General features: G+C 42.3%; 1 protein-coding gene across 3 annotated transcripts in view; it reads right to left on the bottom strand.

Annotated features, from left to right (window-relative positions):
- Positions 1 to 2,446: 2,446 nt before the first annotated feature.
- porb (P450 (cytochrome) oxidoreductase b) overlaps positions 2,447 to 17,919 on the bottom strand; it is a 55,813-nt gene continuing 40,340 nt past the window's right edge. For 2 of the 3 annotated variants that reach the window (XM_021581863.2, XM_021581865.2), the window contains 13 exons: positions 13,437 to 13,565; positions 12,457 to 12,606; positions 10,155 to 10,279; positions 9,746 to 9,835; positions 9,534 to 9,632; positions 9,164 to 9,280; positions 8,883 to 9,001; positions 8,346 to 8,527; positions 7,758 to 7,907; positions 5,188 to 5,455; positions 4,848 to 4,993; positions 4,281 to 4,366; positions 2,447 to 4,123 (listed from right to left, as the gene is read on the bottom strand). In XM_021581863.2, coding sequence (XP_021437538.1) covers positions 3,979 to 4,123; positions 4,281 to 4,366; positions 4,848 to 4,993; positions 5,188 to 5,455; positions 7,758 to 7,907; positions 8,346 to 8,527; positions 8,883 to 9,001; positions 9,164 to 9,280; positions 9,534 to 9,632; positions 9,746 to 9,835; positions 10,155 to 10,279; positions 12,457 to 12,606; positions 13,437 to 13,565 — 1,806 coding nt within the window. In that variant the 3' untranslated portion in view covers positions 2,447 to 3,978. The remainder of the gene's footprint in view (positions 4,124 to 4,280; positions 4,367 to 4,847; positions 4,994 to 5,187; positions 5,456 to 7,757; positions 7,908 to 8,345; positions 8,528 to 8,882; positions 9,002 to 9,163; positions 9,281 to 9,533; positions 9,633 to 9,745; positions 9,836 to 10,154; positions 10,280 to 12,456; positions 12,607 to 13,436; positions 13,566 to 17,919) is intronic. The other variant, XM_021581864.2, reaches the window with a different exon arrangement.

Genomic DNA, 17,919 nt, shown 5'->3' with positions numbered 1-17,919 from the left:
AATAATTTCTAACTTAACTATTTCTGCTAGTTAGTTTTTGCCACCATGTGGGTTTTAGCTTGCTTGAGCCTGCTAACTTAGGAGTGTTAATTCAAATGTTTCCATACATGTTTCATTTTAAAACACATCTTACAAAGGAGTTGTTTAATCTAACTGCTTATCTGTACATGGAATTATCTATATATATTTTAACTAATTGTCTTCCTAATCTTTACAGGAAAATGCCACGGGCACTATCTGACATGTGGAGACATTTCACTGTAGCTAATATAGAAGGAAAAGCTGTGTACATTTGCAAATATGGTGCCAAACCATATGTGGAGAATGCAACAAAGATGCAGAATCATCTGGCCAAGCGCATAAAGTTCCCTCAGCCCTCACAACCTCTAACAAAAGTCCCTCTGCTTCTATTCGAGGTGAAAATTATGAATCAGACATCTTATCGATAGCAACAGCTCATGGTCCTCCTGGAATCAGAAGTTTTCTTGACTCAATTGAGGAACGTAGTCAGAGAAATTACGATGAATGTCTTGCTCGAGCTGTATATGCAACTGGTTCACCTCTGTTGCTCACAGGCAATGTGTATTGGAAGAGATTTCTGAATGTTCTTCGCCGAGCATACACCCCTCCACCCAGCCATGCTTTATCTACTCATTTGCTGGATGCAGAGTTTAAGCAAATCATAGAGAAAGCAGACTGTATCGCAATCATCTCTGATGGGTGGTCGAAAGTGCGTGGGCAAGGAATAATTAACTACAGCACCACCCCTCAACCAGTATTCTATTCTGGTCTCTACATTGCAGATGAGCTGAAGGCAGTCATCAATGACCTTGGACCACAGAAGGTATTTGCACTGGTGACAGACAATGCTGCGAACATGAAGGCTGTTTGGTCTAAAGTGGAGGAGTTCTATCCTCACATCACACCCATTGGCTGTGCTGCTCATGCATTGAATCTGCTCCTCAAGGACATCATGTCACTGAAAACAATGGATACACTCTACAAGAGAGCCATTGAAATGGTTATGTATGTAAAGGGTCAAGTTGTAGATTGCTGTGCTGCTATCTCACCAAGCAAAGTGAGAAGAATAAGAGCAGCACATCCAACACCCGTTAGGGTGGTGTTGTCATCATGTTTGACAGTCTCCTGGAGGGGAAGGAGACCAAGAAATGGCTATATCACAGTATGCCGATATGGACAGCCCCATCAATAGGATCCTCCTGGATGATGTATTTTGGGAGAGTGGTTAGCAGCCTGAAACCTATAGTAGTAGCCATTGCATGGATTGAGGGAGACAATGCCATCCTGTCTGATGTTCAGACTCTGCTTGCAGATGTAAGAGAAGAAATACGTACTGCCCTGCTGCGCCAAGCAGAGGACACTGCAGTTCTGAAATACATCAAGTGTGAAGACCTCTGCCTGAAGCCCATACATGCCGCAGCGCACATGTTGGACCCCAAGTATGCTGGCAAGAGCATCCTGTCTCGTGCAGAGATCAACAAGGCCTATGGTGTCATCACTACTGTGTCTAGCCACCTTGGCCTGGACGAGGGCAGGGTTCTTGGCAGTCTGGCGAAGTACACTTCCAAGCAAGGGATGGCAGTCATGCCATCATATCTCATCAGCCACCTGGTGGAAGGGACTTTGTGGATCTGAGGTTCTTTCCCCTGTTGCCTCCATCATCCTCCAAATTCCACCAACATCAGCCACCTCAGAGCGCAACTGGTCCTTGTTTGCGAACACACACACCAAAGCACGCAACAGGCTGACCAATACAAGGGTTGAAAAATTGGTGGCCATCCGAGCCTGACAACGAGCCATCCTCAACAAGGTTGGAAAGTGACAGTGAAGATGAGGCCTAAGAGTCTGATGTTCAAGAGGTGGACATTGAGGTCAAGGAAGAAGACATGGAAGCCTGAGAGGAAGACAACCAAAGCTTTAGTTTCTAGACTATAATTTTAACAGATTTATGTTGAAAACGTTTTTGGGAGATGCAATGGATCATTGAGGATCATTCAATATTCCCTTTCTTTTGTCGTTCAGTGAAATCATCCCATGTGAAGAGTCAACTCATTTAAAGGTCAACTTGTAAAAAAAAATAATTTTATAATAGGATTTAATCATTTGCAATTATGTCTACTTATAAGGTTAAATATTTATGTTTTTGTCTCCATATGATATGGTAAATATATCCAATGCAAAAAACAATGACATTTAAATGGGGTTAATATTAATTTGCATATATTCCCATATATTCCTGTTAAATCCCACAGAAAGTTTCCTGAATATTCCCCAAAATGTGCAACGCTAATAAAGGTTAAATAAAAAATAAACTACATCATCTTGCATCCATCTAACAATTGAACATAACAATAATCTCATTTTCAAAAAATTTATCAGGTGGAAGAGGATGCATACCTCAGACATGAATAACAAACTCTCAATCTGTTAACAATATTTTATATGTTTTTTATTAATTTTAAAAGGATATGCTTAGATACATTCATTTAGTTGACACTTACTGTATTATAAAATGGAATGTGGACAAAAAAGTTACATGAATGTCTTCATAATATGGTTTTTCTCCAATATTTTTGAAAAATTGCCTTTACAGTAATGCATCCAAAAAACCTTCTACATTTAAGTCAGGCACCAATTTCAATAAGGCACACACTGAATTTACAAATTGATATGCTTTGCTTGGCTTACGGGCCAAAACGGGTTTACTATTTCCACAAGTTGACAACCTTGCCCTTAGTTTTCAGTGAAGTGAAGAAAGGATATGCCAAATTTCATAGATAAGTGTGATATCATCCAGTACTTACACTGATTAGTGTGCAATAGTACATAGAAAATAAAATAAAGTTGACACTCAAAGCCAACAAGCTGTAGAACTCTACATTCTCAGGGTACAGTGCGAGGTTTGCATGATAAAGAAACATGTACATTTGAATGCTTGCTACTAAGTGGTGTACGTGTTCAGTTTTTGTTTCATTGTAAACTGGATAATGCAGAGAATTTAAGTCGAAATATGCACATTATTTACCCATTCCCCTTTGATGCTTACTTGCATCATGTATACAAATACTACAGGGAACCTAAAAATATTTTTTCTTTGATATATTTAAAAGGCAGTCTTGTGGAAAATAAAAGCTAATAATTTCTCCTCAATAGAGGGCTTGACTACTGAATTGCAAAATTATACTTTTATCATGCCTTGCTAAGGGTTACTGTGATTGATTAGAAATGTACAGTAACATCATTGCATAAAAGGCTATATCGCTTATCCAAATGCAAAAGGTACTATAAACAAACACTAAGCTTTTCAGTTACTGATTTCGTAGACAAAAAGTTCTCACTTTTTATTTCTCAAATCTAAAATATTTATCATGTATTCGGAATACACTTGAGTACCCAGATTAGGTCAACTTCCTAAAGAAGAGACTTGCACTGTATGAGTTTTGTATTTAAACCCACCTCCTCACTTTGTACAATTATGTACAGCTACAGTATATCATTATCAAACGTTCTTTCTCCTGCAAAAGATAAACATCAACAAATGTGATACTACATTTGACACTACCAAACTGATGGCCGACTGACATAGAATATCAATAAATCATCTGAATGAGGATGACCGACTGTTATTGTGGTGCATTGTTGAGTGCTTGTGTTGCTCCATGGAATAAAAACAACCAGCGATATCCTTCCCCAGTGGTCACAAATCCTGGTCCCAATGTGTAGGCTTTTATTCTAGCCTGACACAAACACACCCATCTCAGCTAATCAAGGTCATGATAAGGCAATTAATAGAATCCGATGTTTTAGTGCTTGGCGGGAACAAAAGCCGGCACAACCGGTAGCTCTCCAGTACCAGGGTTGGTGACCCATTATAACCGTTGCTGATACAAACTGACACAAATAACAATGCAAGTCTAAAAACAAACAAACATAGGATGTGGTTGGATCCTAGGTGTTTTAGCTCCAGACGTCCTGCGAGTACCGTCCCTTGGTCATCAGTTTCTTGATGTAGTCGGTGGCCTGAGTGCGTGTCATGCCGCCCAGCTCCTCTGCTATCTCATAGAAAGCTGTCTGCACATCCCTGGCCATGTTCCGCGCATCCCTAAAAACAGGAGCATTTCTCTATAAGACATTTGTCTTTTAACCCTAGTTTGAGGATTTTTGTGAATTTGGGGAGTGCTTTCAAGAAATATGTCAATTCAATTTCAATCCATTTTATTGCCAAGGTGCAAATGTTACTGGCGAGGATCCTTCCTTACCCGCAGATGTATATGTGTGCATTGTCTGTGTGGATCTGCCTCCACAAGTCCACCTTGTTGGTCCTCAGGAGATGCTGCACGTACACCTGGCGGGACAGCGAGAGGAAACAGATCTATTACAACATCCTCTTGAGCTTCCAGTCTTCACACAAACAAAAAACGACCTTGCAAGGAAACGTGTTCCTCTTCCTTCATGAGATGAGGCAGCATAAAATCAATCCCTCAGGTATCCTCTGAGGTCTAGCCTAGGACTCTGTGTGGAGTATGTGTTGACCATCCCCACTAATAGTACACCCCCAGTGGTACAGAATCTGACAGATTTAGATACCGGTCTATGGTATCAACAACCATGATTGGCAACACTCAAGAACGCTATGGAAATATGATAAGGATTACAATCTTGTCTTGGTGTCCCAACTGCAGTGTGTGTAGGATCAGATAACATGGTCGTATATGGCTATCTATTTAATAAATGTCATATTCTAGCTAACAGAAAAGCATTGTTCACCCTTTTTAATAATAGTTTTTTAAGGTCCTCGTGCTGAATAACTAATAAAACAAGTATACCTTTTGCTCCTGGTCCCGAGAGAAAGCCACGTTGAGCTTCGTGATGACACCCGTCTTCTCAGCCTCCTCCAACTCCTCCTGGTACAGATAGTCCTCCTCCTTGTGCCTGCAGCCACAGTACAAGACCGTCTCCCCCACCTCCTTGCCTACAGGAAAAAGCAGACCAATTGGCTTACTTGTATCCATACAAGACAGTTAAGGTGCTTTATTTTAGTCAGTGTGACACAGAACATGACAACTCATAAAATAGTACTATGCAGCATATCAAAACAATCAGGAAACCAACACAAACATTTCCATGTGTCTATGGCAAGCTTCTATCATGGTGTCTACCATGTACCTTGCTCTTTGAGCCACCCACGCTCCTGGATGAAGCCCATGAAGGGAGCGATGCCGGTCCCAGGACCGACCATGATAACTGGGTTGCTGGCCTTGAAGGGCAGGCGGAACTGGGACTTGCGGATGTACATGGGGACCGTGGACTTGTGGGCGTTGTCCGCAACCAGTTTGTTCTTCAGCCAGGTGGTGGCCACTCCCTTTGTGAGGCGCCCGGTTTTAGTTGTGTATTCCACCAGCACAGCACAGATGTGGATGCTATTGGGGTGGACCTACAAAGAGAAGGCATCATTAACCACTCTTTTTAGATCACACTATTGCAGGTTGCCCGACAATGGACACTTAAAGGTCCATTGCAGCTGTAATCTCTGGGTATCAATTAAGTACCTGACTGTGATTTATGTTTCATTTTAATTGAAAACAAAAGCTTCTTAGCAAAGAGGAATTTCTCAAGCAATAATTTTGCTAGGACTGTCTGGGAGTGGAGTGATTGGGAAGGGGAAACTGAAAATGTTCCGTTATTGGCAGAGAGGTTTGGAACGCTTTCTTATTGGCCTATTAACTAATTTACCGGATGGTGACGTCACCATGGAAAGCACAAACTCCCATCCAAACAGGCAGACATTTTTGGCTGTTTTTTCAAACAGATTTTACACTGAAAGGGCATTATCTCAATTTCAAAGTATTACTCCAACCTCAGTGTGGAAATACACTACTGGTCAACAGTTTTAGAACACCTACTCATTCAAGGGTTCTTTATTTTTACTATTTTCAACATTGTAGAATAATAGTGAAGACATCAACTATGAATTAACACATATGGAATCATGTAGTAACCAAAAAAGTATATTTTGTATTTCAGATTCTTCAAATAGCCATCCTTTGAATTGATGACAGCTTTGCATACTCTTGGCATTCTCTCAACCAGCTTCATGAGGTAGTGACCTGGAATGCATTTCAATTAACACGTGTGCCTTGTTAAAAGTGCATTTATGGAATTTCTTTCCTTCTTAATGTGTTGAAGCCAATCAGTTGTGTTGTGACAAGGTAGCGGTGGTATACAGAAGATAGTCCTATTTGGTAAAAGCGCTATGATGAAACTGGCTCTCATGAGGACCGCCACAGGAATGGAAAACCCAGAGTTACCTCTGCTGCAGAAGATAAGTTCATTAGAGTTACCAGCCTCAGAAATTGCAGCCCAAATAGATTCAAGTAACAGACACATCGGAACATCAACTGTTCAGAGGAGGCTGTGTGAATCAGGCCTTCATGGTTGAATTGCTGCAAAGAAACCACTACTAAAAGACACCAATAAGAAGAAGAGACTTGCATGGGCCAAGAAACACGAGCAATGGCCATTAGACCAGTGGAAATTTGTCCTTTGGTCTGGAGTCCAAATTTGAGGTTTTTTGGTTCCATCCGCCGTGTCTTTCTGAGGCGCAGGTTTGGTGAACGGATGATCTCTGCATATGTATTTCCCACCATGAAGCAGGTGGTGTTGGACTAGTACCAAAAGGTTGCAAGATCGAATCCCAAGGTAAAAATGTAAAAATCAAGGTAAAAATCTGTCGTTCTCTGACCCTGAACAAGGCAGAAAACCCACTGTTCCTAGGCTGTCATTGAAAATAAGAATTTGTTCTTAACAGACTTGCCTAGTTAAATAAAGGTAAAATAAAAAATTTTACAATTATGGTGTGGGGGTGTTTTGCTGGTGACACTGTCTGATTTATTTAGAATTCAAGGCACATTTAACCAGCATGGCTATCACAGAATTTTGCAGCGATACACCATCCCACCTGGTTTGGGCTTAGTGGGACTATCATTTGTTTTTCAACAGGACAATGACCCAACACACCTTCAGGCTGTGCAAGGGCTATTTTACCAAGGAGGAGAGTGATGGAGTGCTGCATCAGATGACCTGGCCGCCACAATCCCCTGACCTCAACCAAAGTGAGATGGTTTGGGATGAGTTGGACTGTAGAGTGAAGGAAAAGCAGCCAACAAGTGCTCAGCATGTGTCAACTCCTTCAAGACTGTTGGGAAAGTATTCCAGGTGAAGCTGGTTGAGAGAATGCTAAGAGTGTGCAAAGCTGTCAACAAGGCAAAGGGTGGCCATTTGAAGAATCTCAAATATAAATATATTTGGAATTGTTTAAACCTTTTTTAGTTACTACATGACTCCCTGTGTATTGTTTCAAAGTTTGGTGTCTTCACTATTATTCTGCAATGTAGAAAATAGTAAAAAAAATAAAGAAAAACCCTTGAATGAGTAGGCATTCTAAACATTTTGACTGGTAGTGTATATTTCCCTAAACACAGGGAAATCATGTTTTTGACTGCACTGGGCCTATAATAAATAATACGTGGTCGTTTCACATTATCTCAATACAATTTATAGTGGATGACAGCGTCTGCTAAATAACTACTGTAAATGTAACAAGAAAAATACATTGAGAATTGAGTATTGAGAAGGAGTTAGGTTGTGGGGTCATTAGGGGTGATGTACTGGGGTATATTCACTAGAAACCATAGTTTTGGTACAATGCATGGATACACCCTTGTATATATCCTCACCTTGGAGGAGGAGGCAATGGAGTAGTAGCGAGCCTGCAAACGGGGCATGAGCTCACACAGGTGGTCGATGGGAGGCCGCAAGGAAGGCAGATCCTCCAAGATGGCCAGGATGTTCCTGTTGTCTTCCAGCACAAAACTCTGGTACAGAGCCTAGTAGAGACCACAACAACACTTAGCTGGGACAATATGGAGTAGGTAGAAGTTGCCCCTAACCACTGATCTGTAGTCAGGCATCTGGGTCAGATATATTTACCAGAGGGTCAGATATATTTTACCATCCTCCTACATTGGTTAAGGCTGGAGTTAGATCTGTGCTTAAGGGCAACTTTTCACATGTGTTATAGGCTTATCAGGGTTGTGGTCAATTCCATTTCAGTTCAGCCAGAAAGTACATTTAAATTCAAATTCAATTTTTTTTCAATGCTTTTCAAGATTTCTTCCTGAATTGACATCGAATTGACCCCAACCCTGAGGTTTAAGCGTACTTTCCCACTACCAATAACCCATCTTGAGTATGTTGAGGAAATCTTGACTACTTTTAGAATAGGAGTAGAGAGGTGATAAGTTAACAGTGTCACAGCCACACACCTTGCCCTCGGGAGCAGACGAGGCCATCTTGCGCATGTTCTCCTGGTCCTTGAGGTCAGTGGCGTACTGGGCCAGCTCATACAGGACGTTGGTGCGAGGCGGATGGATGATGTCCAGGTAGTGGGTCAGAGCCGTACGATAGGTGGTGGGGCAAGGGAATGGGTGCTTCTTATTGGACTCCTCTGATAAACGGCACCAGATAACATCACATTAACATTGGTTATACATTAAGGGACAGTTTCCACAGATTAAGCCCAATCTTGGACAAAAAAAATAAAATACTAAGTATTTTCAATAAAGCTTCTTTTTAGTCCAGGACTAAGCTTCACCTGGGTGAAGGACACCGACCCTAGGATTTAGAGTAATAAAGAACAGTTGGTGATTTCACAAAACCTTCTCCTTCAAAAAATGTTAATACAGGGAGAGTAACATTTCAAGAGATGTCCAAACAGAATGTGTGTTTAAGGATCTTCAAAAGACATTGACAGATTTTCGGAGGACTCCAATTCAAGGTGTTGCATCAGGTCAGTGCCGCACCATCAAGGTTGTTGAGAGAGATAACGGAATCAAGGTCCACGCCAAGGATCTGTCCCAGCCTGTTCACGATCACTGTGTCATTGGTAGGGTAGACGGCAACGTGGTCTCCCGACTCATATCTACAAAGACAGAATGACAAAGGGTTTTCAAGTCATCTTTCCACGATATAAAAAGGCACCAATTCATCCAAGAAGTGTAGCCTATTCCTTTTAAGGAAATACTGTCTGTGAGGTTGATAACTATACAAAGAAAGTTACGGCTCTCTTGGCTCTCTCATTTACCTAATCTTGGAGCCTGTAATGTCCACTTCAAGGTGCATGAGATGCCTGTCACCTGCTTTGTTGAGCTTGCGGTTAACAGTGACTGGAGCCAGGAAGGGGTTTTTTGCATCAAAAGGACTGGGGGGGAAAAGATCAATAGAATTTCATACCAGTGAACTGTACACATCTGTATGCAGAGATAACATGAGGTAAATCATAGAGGTGAACATCGACGGATAAAGCAGTGTCGCACTTCAGCGTTCCAACTAGGAAATCCCCTTTAGCTCCACTAGCGGGCAGTAATACTTGTTTAGAGAGAAATCTATAGAACACAAAACTCTGTAGCAAATATTGTAATGATAAGTGAAGAGGATGGGGTAGAATAACTCACGGTTTCTGGGTCTCAAAGCTCTTCAGACGGCCCAACTCTCCTGTGTACACCTTGTTCATGTTGATGTCATTATGCTCCTTGAGCTCATACTGACGAACGCTAATGGAGAGCGAGAAGGCCTACAGTTAATCTGCAAATCACTCCTTCCATACTCTGTGTGTGAATTGAGGGAAAATGAGAACGTGATAATTACAATAAATTGGAATAAATACCTGGAGTCCTCTCCTGAAGCCTCCACTCCAAAGTGCTCACACATGGCTGGCCAGAACTGCTCCCTCCATGTCACAAAGTCCTCCTCCAGGCTGACAAATGAAAAGAAGCAGAAACACCCTCTTATCAACCCCATTTCCATAATTTGGCCATCATTTTGATCTCAACATCGGTCACAATTTGATACGGGAGAGATCCAAGGTTATGTCCTTCCTCCCAAAGTGTGCAATCATTCACTTCCATTCACTGATTTTAAAGGACATGACTGGTATAAGAAATATGGTGTAAACTCCCATTAGTGCATGCCTCCACCAGTCCAACGCCTTTAGATTTGTGGGAAGTAGTAAACAAGTGCACTCTTCAGGAGAAAATAGATATTGGGACGCACCCCTCCAAAGCAGCCTCACTCACTTGCCGTCGTCGTCTCCCATGCCCAGGTCGAAGACCCTCTTGGCTCCCAGTTCCTCCAGCCTCTTGTCTACGTACGCCCCCATGGCATTGTAGTGTTCATATGTCTTGTTGCCCAATGCAAACACCTGCAGGGAGAGATGTCAACAGTTCTAGTTTATAAAAAACAAAATAAAATAAATGTAAAAAAACTAACGTTCAACATATTCAATATAAGATTGTATACTATATAAAACACACAGAGACATGCACATACCTTGAACGCAAGCTCCTACACTGTACACTGTGAACGTCTATCATCTTTCATTAACTGTAATTAATGCTGTCTTTCAAGTCTAGGACAGAAAGACACTGGAAGGGAGTGGAAGGAGCCCAAGTGATCATTCAGAGTGCCCGGCCAGATTGCCTCCAGTCAGAAGTGAAATTCTTCATCCCATTGAGGGCAGGAACGTTGGACCAACTCCGACAATGACCAACCAGCCAGGATGGCACGCATGTCAGCTATGGCCGAAGCAAGAACTCAACCATACACATAAAGCCTATTTTTTGGATGTTAGCATAACTCATCTCGGTCTCACACTAAAGTTAATCCATGTGAAATACACATTTGAAAGTGAACGCTTGGCTAATGTACAGTTGAAGTCAGAAGTTTACATATTTAAAACTAGTTTTTCAACCACTCCACACATTTCTTATTAACAAACTATAGTTTTAGCAAGTTGGTTAGGACATCTACTTTGTGTATGACAAGTAATTTTCCAACAATTGTTTACAGACAGATTATTTTACTTATAATTCACTGCATCACAATTCCAGTGGGTCAGAAGTTTACATACACTAAGTTGACTGTGCCTTTAAACAGCTTGGAAAACTCCAGAAAATTATGTCATGGCTTTAGAAGCTTCTGACATAATTTGAGTCAATTGGAGGTGTACCTGTGGATGTATTTCAAGGCCAACCTTCAAACTCAGTGCCTCTTTGCTTGACATCATGAGAAAATGAAAATAAATCAGCCAAGACCTCAGAAAACAAATTGTAGATCTCCACAAGTCTGGTTTATCCTTGGGAGCAATTTCCAAATGCCTGAAGGTACCATGTTCACCTGTACAAACAATAGTACGCAAGTATAAACACCATGGGGCCATGTAGCCGTCATACCGCTTCAGGAAGGAGACACGTTTTGTCTCCTAGAGATGAACGTACTTTGGTGCGAAAAGTACAAATCAATCCCGGAACAACAGCAAAGGACCTTGTGAAGATGCTGGAGGAAACAGGTACAAAAGTATCTTTATCCACAGTAAAACGAGTCCTATATTGACATAAGCTGAAAGGCCACTCAGCAAGAAAGAAGCCACTGCTCCAAAACTGCCATAAAAAGCCAGACTATGGTTTGCAACTGCACATGGGGACAAAGATAGTACTTTTTGGAGAAATGTCCTCTGATGAAACAAAAATAGAACTGTTCGGCCATAATGACCATTGTTATGTTTGGAGGAAAAAGAGAGGCTTGCAAGCCGAAGAACACCATCCCAACCGTGAAGCACGGGGGTGGCAGCATCATGTAGTGGAAGTTCTTTGCTGCAGGAGGGACTGGTCCCCTTCACAAAATAGATGGCATTATGAGGACGGAAAAATGTGTATATATTTAAGCAACATCTCAAAACATCAGTCAGGAAGATAAAGCTTGGTCGCAAATGGGTAATGACCCCAAGCATACTTCCAAAGTTGTGGCAAAATGGCTTAAGGACAAAAAAGTCAAGGTATTGGAGTGGCTATCACGAGGCCCTGACTTCAATCCTATAGAAAATGTGTGGGCAGAACTGAAAAGGTGTGTGTGAGCAAGGAGGCCTACAAACCTGACTCAGTTACACCAGCTCTGTAAGAAGGAATGGGCCAAAATTTACCCAACTTATTGTGGGAAGCTTGTGGAAGGCTACCTGAAACATTTGACCCAAGTTAAGCAATTTAAAGGCAATGCTACCAAATACTAATTGAGGGTATGTAAACGTCTGACCCACTGGGAATGTGATGAAAAAAATAAAAGCTGAAATAAATCACTCTACTATTATTCTGACATTTCACATTCTTAAAATAAAGTGGTGATCCTAACGGACCTAAAACAGGGAATATTTACTGGGATTAAATGTCAAGAACTGAGTTGAAATGTATTTGGCTAAGCTGTATGTAAACTTCTGACTTCAACTCTATGTGAATGGGGCCAACAGGAGTTTTTCTTGGGCAAACTCCTGGCCCTGATTATGAAAACACGGGGAGGAGAGAGCGAGAGAGAGAAAAAGATAGTCACAGTATAGTTGACTCCATCCAATTGCCCGTCGGTCTCCTGCAGCCAGTCATAGAAGTCCTGCGCGTTGTCTGTGGGGTCTCCCTCACCGTAAGTGGCCATGCAGAAGATGGCCAGGGAGTTGCCAATCTCAGCCAGACGGGACAGCTCAGACTGTGGATTAGAAGATGCCTGGACATTAGATATTTGCCATTACATGTGCTGTATGCCATTCAGGGCACTAATTAGCTTTTCAACTTTATGGAACAGGACCTTGGCTCAAGAGACTAATATTGTTAGCAGGGGTACAGTTAAGCCACCTTTGAGCTATACAGGTATGTTGGAGCTGCCGGGGTGGCAGTATAGAAGCCTTATTAGACAGGGTTGTCATAAATGGGTTATTAGAATCATTATTATACTAAGGTTGTTTTCACATTTTTATTTAACCTTTATTTAACTAGGCTAGTCAGTTTAGAACAAGTTCTTATTTACAATGACTTCCTACCGGGGAACAGTGGGTTAACTGCCTTGTTCAGGGGCAGAACGACAGATTGTTACTTTGTCAACTCTGGGTTTCGATCCAGGAACCTTTTGGCTAGTAGCCCAACGCTCTAACCACTAGGCTACATATTCCCTGTATGATTAGGATCTTGGAGCTTTTGGTACTCTGATCCATGCTATAAAGCCTGTGTGAAACACTAACAAACCCCGACTGAAGCGAATTCTGGACCTGTGTAAGTAGCGGATCCAAGACCCAGGAACAGAGTACCAGGTATTGTGATGTGGCAGCACGAATCGCATGGTACTTTTTGCCCATTGTAAACAAGCTAGCTTGCTAATGTCACGTAGAATTCAAATCGCACCCGAAATGATTATTTCCAGGTCTTGTGAAAGCAAAATCTATTTAGTAAAATTCTCAAATGATCCAGAAAAACGGAACCAGGATACCGAATTTCATATGTAACCATATAAACACTGATATAGGAATGTCGTTAATTAGTTACCATGTCGTATTCCTCGGGGTCGGCGGCCATACCCTTCATGCCGTAGCGCTGGGCGTCTTTGGACAGCCGGTTGGCAAACTCCTCGCCCGTGCCTGTCTGAGAGCCGTAGAATACCACGATGTTCCTACCCTGGAGAGGGAAATAGCAGCAACACTTGGAATGAGGGCAAGGAGTTTTTTCTGACCACATGACCTGGCGGCCAGGAAAAAACTCCAGGCCCTAGTTGTAACCAAATACCAACCCACCATGTTGCCATTTAACTTTTTGTTGTCCAATAACAACAAAACGAGGTAAAATATTATATTATACAGGTTAGAGCATTATGGTCTGTGATAGAATAATTAAATACACTGAGTATACCAAACATTAGGAACACCTTCCTAATATTGAGTTGCACCTCCTTTTGCCCTCAGAACAAGGTGTCGAAAACTTTTCCCTGGCCCATGTTGACTAACGCTTCCCACAGTTGCGTCAAGTTGGCTGGATGTCCTTTGGGTGGTGGATCATTCTTAATACATACAGGAAACAGTTGAGTGAAAACCCCAGCAGCATTGCAGTTCTTGACACAAACCGGTGCACCTGGCACCTACAACAACACTCCGTTCAAAGGCACTTAAATCTTTTGTCTTGCCCATTCACCCTCTGAATGGCACACATACACAATCCATGTCCCAATATAGTACCACAGTATGAGTCATAATACCCATAAAACCTAGCGGTCAAACAGGGAAATGGTTCCAATAGTTTTTCCAGCATAATCTTTTCCCACAGGGGATTTTAGAAACACTTAAAATATGGGCTGTGTTTTGTGTAGGATTACTCTGGCGTGACATTTTGATAACCATGTAAATCTCTACGACAATGTGACTATATTTACCCCCCCACAAAAAATGAATCGCTAATTAGCTGCTAATGTGGCTATCATAAAGAACTACAAATGCAATAATGATCTGGACGAGACTGCCAAATCGAGGCAAAGGTAAGCATCTCTGGATTAACTAATGTTTGCTAAATGAATGAATGAATCAATTGGCTACATTTCACAATACCGTTAGCAAAGGTGTCAGCTAGAGATTACATGCAGGAGCTTGCAGTGATTTGTAGTTTTGCATGATGTCTACATTGACGCTATTTAGCATTTCATAAATGAGAGTAAATAGAGCTGAACATATTGCTAAAAGTCACCTTGTGCGATAGAGACCTACATGGTTTTTTTTTATTTATTTTATTTTATTTTACCTTTATTTAACCAGGTAGGCAAGTTGAGAACAAGTTCTCATTTACAATTGCGACCTGGCCAAGATAAAGCAAAGCAGTTCGACAGATACAACAACACAGAGTTACACATGGAGTAAAACAAACATACAGTCAATAATAAAGTATAAACAAGTCTATATACAATGTGAGCAAATGAGGTGAGAAGGGAGGTAAAGGCAAAAAAAAGGCCTTGGTGGCAAGGTAAATACAATATAGCAAGTAAAACACTGGAATGGTAGTTTTGCAATGGAAGAATGTGCAAAGTAGAAATAAAAATAATGGGGTGCAAAGGAGCAAAATAAATAAATAAATTAAATACAGTTGGGAAAGAGGTAGTTGATAGGGCTAAATTATATGTGGGCTATGTACAGGTGCAGTAATCTGTGAGCTGCTCTGACAGTTGGTGCTTAAAGCTAGTGAGGGAGATAAGTGTTTCCAGTTTCAGAGATTTTTGTAGTTCGTTCCAGTCATTGGCAGCAGAGAACTGGAAAGAGAGGCGGCCAAAGAAAGAATTGGTTTTGGGGGTGACTAGAGAGATATACCTGCTGGAGCGTGTGCTACAGGTGGGAGATGCTATGGTGACCAGCGAGCTGAGATAAGGGGGGACTTTACCTAGCAGGGTCTTGTAGATGACATGGAGCCAGTGGGTTTGGCGACGAGTATGAAGCGAGGGCCAGCCAACGAGAGCGTACAGGTCGCAATGGTGGGTAGTGTATGGGGCTTTGGTGACAAAACGGATTGCACTGTGATAGACTGCATCCAGTTTGTTGAGTAGGGTATTGGAGGCTATTTTGTAAATTACATCGCCAAAGTCGAGGATTGGTAGGATGGTCAGTTTTACAAGGGTATGTTTGGCAGCATGAGTGAAGGATGCTTTGTTGCGAAATAGGAAGCCAATTCTAGATTTAACTTTGGATTGGAGATGTTTGATATGGGTCTGGAAGGAGAGTTTACAGTCTAACCAGACACCTAAGTATTTGTAGTTGTCCACGTATTCTAAGTCAGAGCCGTCCAGAGTAGTGATGTTGGACAGGCGGGTAGGTGCAGGTAGTGATCGGTTGAAGAGCATGCATTTAGTTTTACTTGTATTTAAGAGCAGTTGGAGGCCACGGAAGGAGAGTTGTATGGCATTGAAGCTTGCCTGGAGGGTTGTTAACACAGTGTCCAAAGAAGGGCCGGAAGTATACAGAATGGTGTCGTCTGCGTAGAGGTGGATCAGAGACTCACCAGCAGCAAGAGCGACCTCATTGATGTATACAGAGAAGAGTGTCGGTCCAAGAATTGAACCCTGTGGCACCCCCATAGAGACTGCCAGAGGTCCGGACAACAGACCCTCAGATTTGACACACTGAACTCTATCAGAGAAGTAGTTGGTGAACCAGGCGAGGCAATCATTTGAGAAACCAAGGCTGTTGAGTCTGCCGATGAGGATGTGGTGATTGACAGAGTCGAAAGCCTTGGCCAGATCAATGAATACGGCTGCACAGTAATGTTTCTTATCGATGGCGGTTAAGATATCGTTTAGGACCTTGAGCGTGGCTGAGGTGCACCCATGACCAGCTCTGAAACCAGATTGCATAGCAGAGAAGGTATGGTGAGATTCAAAATGGTCGGTAATCTGTTTGTTGACTTGGCTTTCGAAGACCTTAGAAAGGCATGGTAGGATAGATATAGGTCTGTAGCAGTTTGGGTCAAGAGTGTCCCCCCCTTTGAAGAGGGGGATGACCGCAGCTGCTTTCCAATCTTTGGGAATCTCAGACGACACGAAAGAGAGGTTGAACAGGCTAGTAATAGGGGTGGCAACAATTTCGGCAGATAATTTTAGAAAGGGTCCAGATTGTCTAGCCCGGCTGATTTGTAGGGGTCCAGATTTTGCAGCTCTTTCAGAACATCAGCTGAATGGATTTGGGAGAAGGAGAAATGGGGAAGGCTTGGGCGAGTTGCTGTTGGGGGTGCAGTGCTGTTGACAGGGGTAGGAGTAGCCAGGTGGAAAGCATGGCCAGCAGTAGAAAAATGCTTATTGAAATTTTCAATTATGGTGGATTTATCAGTGGTGACAGTGTTTCCTATCTTCAGTGCAGTGGGCAGCTGGGAGGAGGTGTTCTTATTCTCCATGGACTTTACAGTGTCCCAGAACTTTTTTGAGTTAGTGTTGCAAGAAGCAAATTTCTGCTTGAAAAAGCTAGCCTTGGCTTTTCTAACTGCCTGTGTATAATGGTTTCTAGCTTCCCTGAACAGCTGCATATCACGGGGGCTGTTCGATGCTAATGCAGAACGCCATAGGACGTTTTTGTGTTGATTAAGGGCAGTCAGGTCTGGGGAGAACCAAGGGCTATATCTGTTCCTGGTTCTAAATTTCTTGAATGGGGCATGTTTATTTAAGATGGTTAGGAAGGCATTTTTAAAAAATATCCAGGCATCCTCTACTGACGGGATGAGGTCAATATCCTTCCAGGATACCCCGGCCAGGTCGATTAGAAAGGCCTGCTCGCTGAAGTGTTTCAGGGAGCGTTTTACAGTGATGAGAGGAGGTCGTTTGACCGCTGACCCATTACGGATGCAGGCAATGAGGCAGTGATCGCTGAGATCTTGGTTGAAGACAGCAGAGGTGTATTTAGAGGGGAAGTTGGTTAGGATGATATCTATGAGGGTGCCCGTGTTTAAGGCTTTGGGGAGGTACCTGGTAGGTTCATTGATAATTTGTGTGAGATTGAGGGCATCAAGTTTAGATTGTAGGATGGCTGGGGTGTTAAGCATGTTCCAGTTTAGGTCGCCTAGCAGCACGAGCTCTGAAGATAGATGGGGGGCAATCAGTTCACATATGGTGTCCAGAGCACAGCTGGGGGCAGAGGGTGGTCTATAGCAGGCGGCAACGGTGAGAGACTTGTTTTTAGAAAGGTGGATTTTTAAAAGTAGAAGTTCAAATTGTTTGGGTACAGACCTGGATAGTAGGACAGAACTCTGCAGGCTATCTTTGCAGTAAATTGCAACACCGCCCCCTTTGGCAGTTCTATCTTGTCTGAAAATGTTGTAGTTTGGAATTAAAATGTCTGAATTTTTGGTGGTCTTCCTAAGCCAGGATTCAGACACAGCTAGAACATCCGGGTTGGCAGAGTGTGCTAAAGCAGTGAATAGAACAAACTTAGGGAGGAGGCTTCTAATGTTAACATGCATGAAACCAAGGCTATTACGGTTACAGAAGTCGTCAAAAGAGAGCGCCTGGGGA

Source organism: Oncorhynchus mykiss, chromosome 24 (assembly GCF_013265735.2).
Source record: "Oncorhynchus mykiss isolate Arlee chromosome 24, USDA_OmykA_1.1, whole genome shotgun sequence".
Taxonomy (NCBI): domain Eukaryota; kingdom Metazoa; phylum Chordata; class Actinopteri; order Salmoniformes; family Salmonidae; genus Oncorhynchus; species Oncorhynchus mykiss.
Note: the sequence above shows the minus strand (reverse complement) of the source record. Positions and strands in the feature narration are given on the sequence as shown.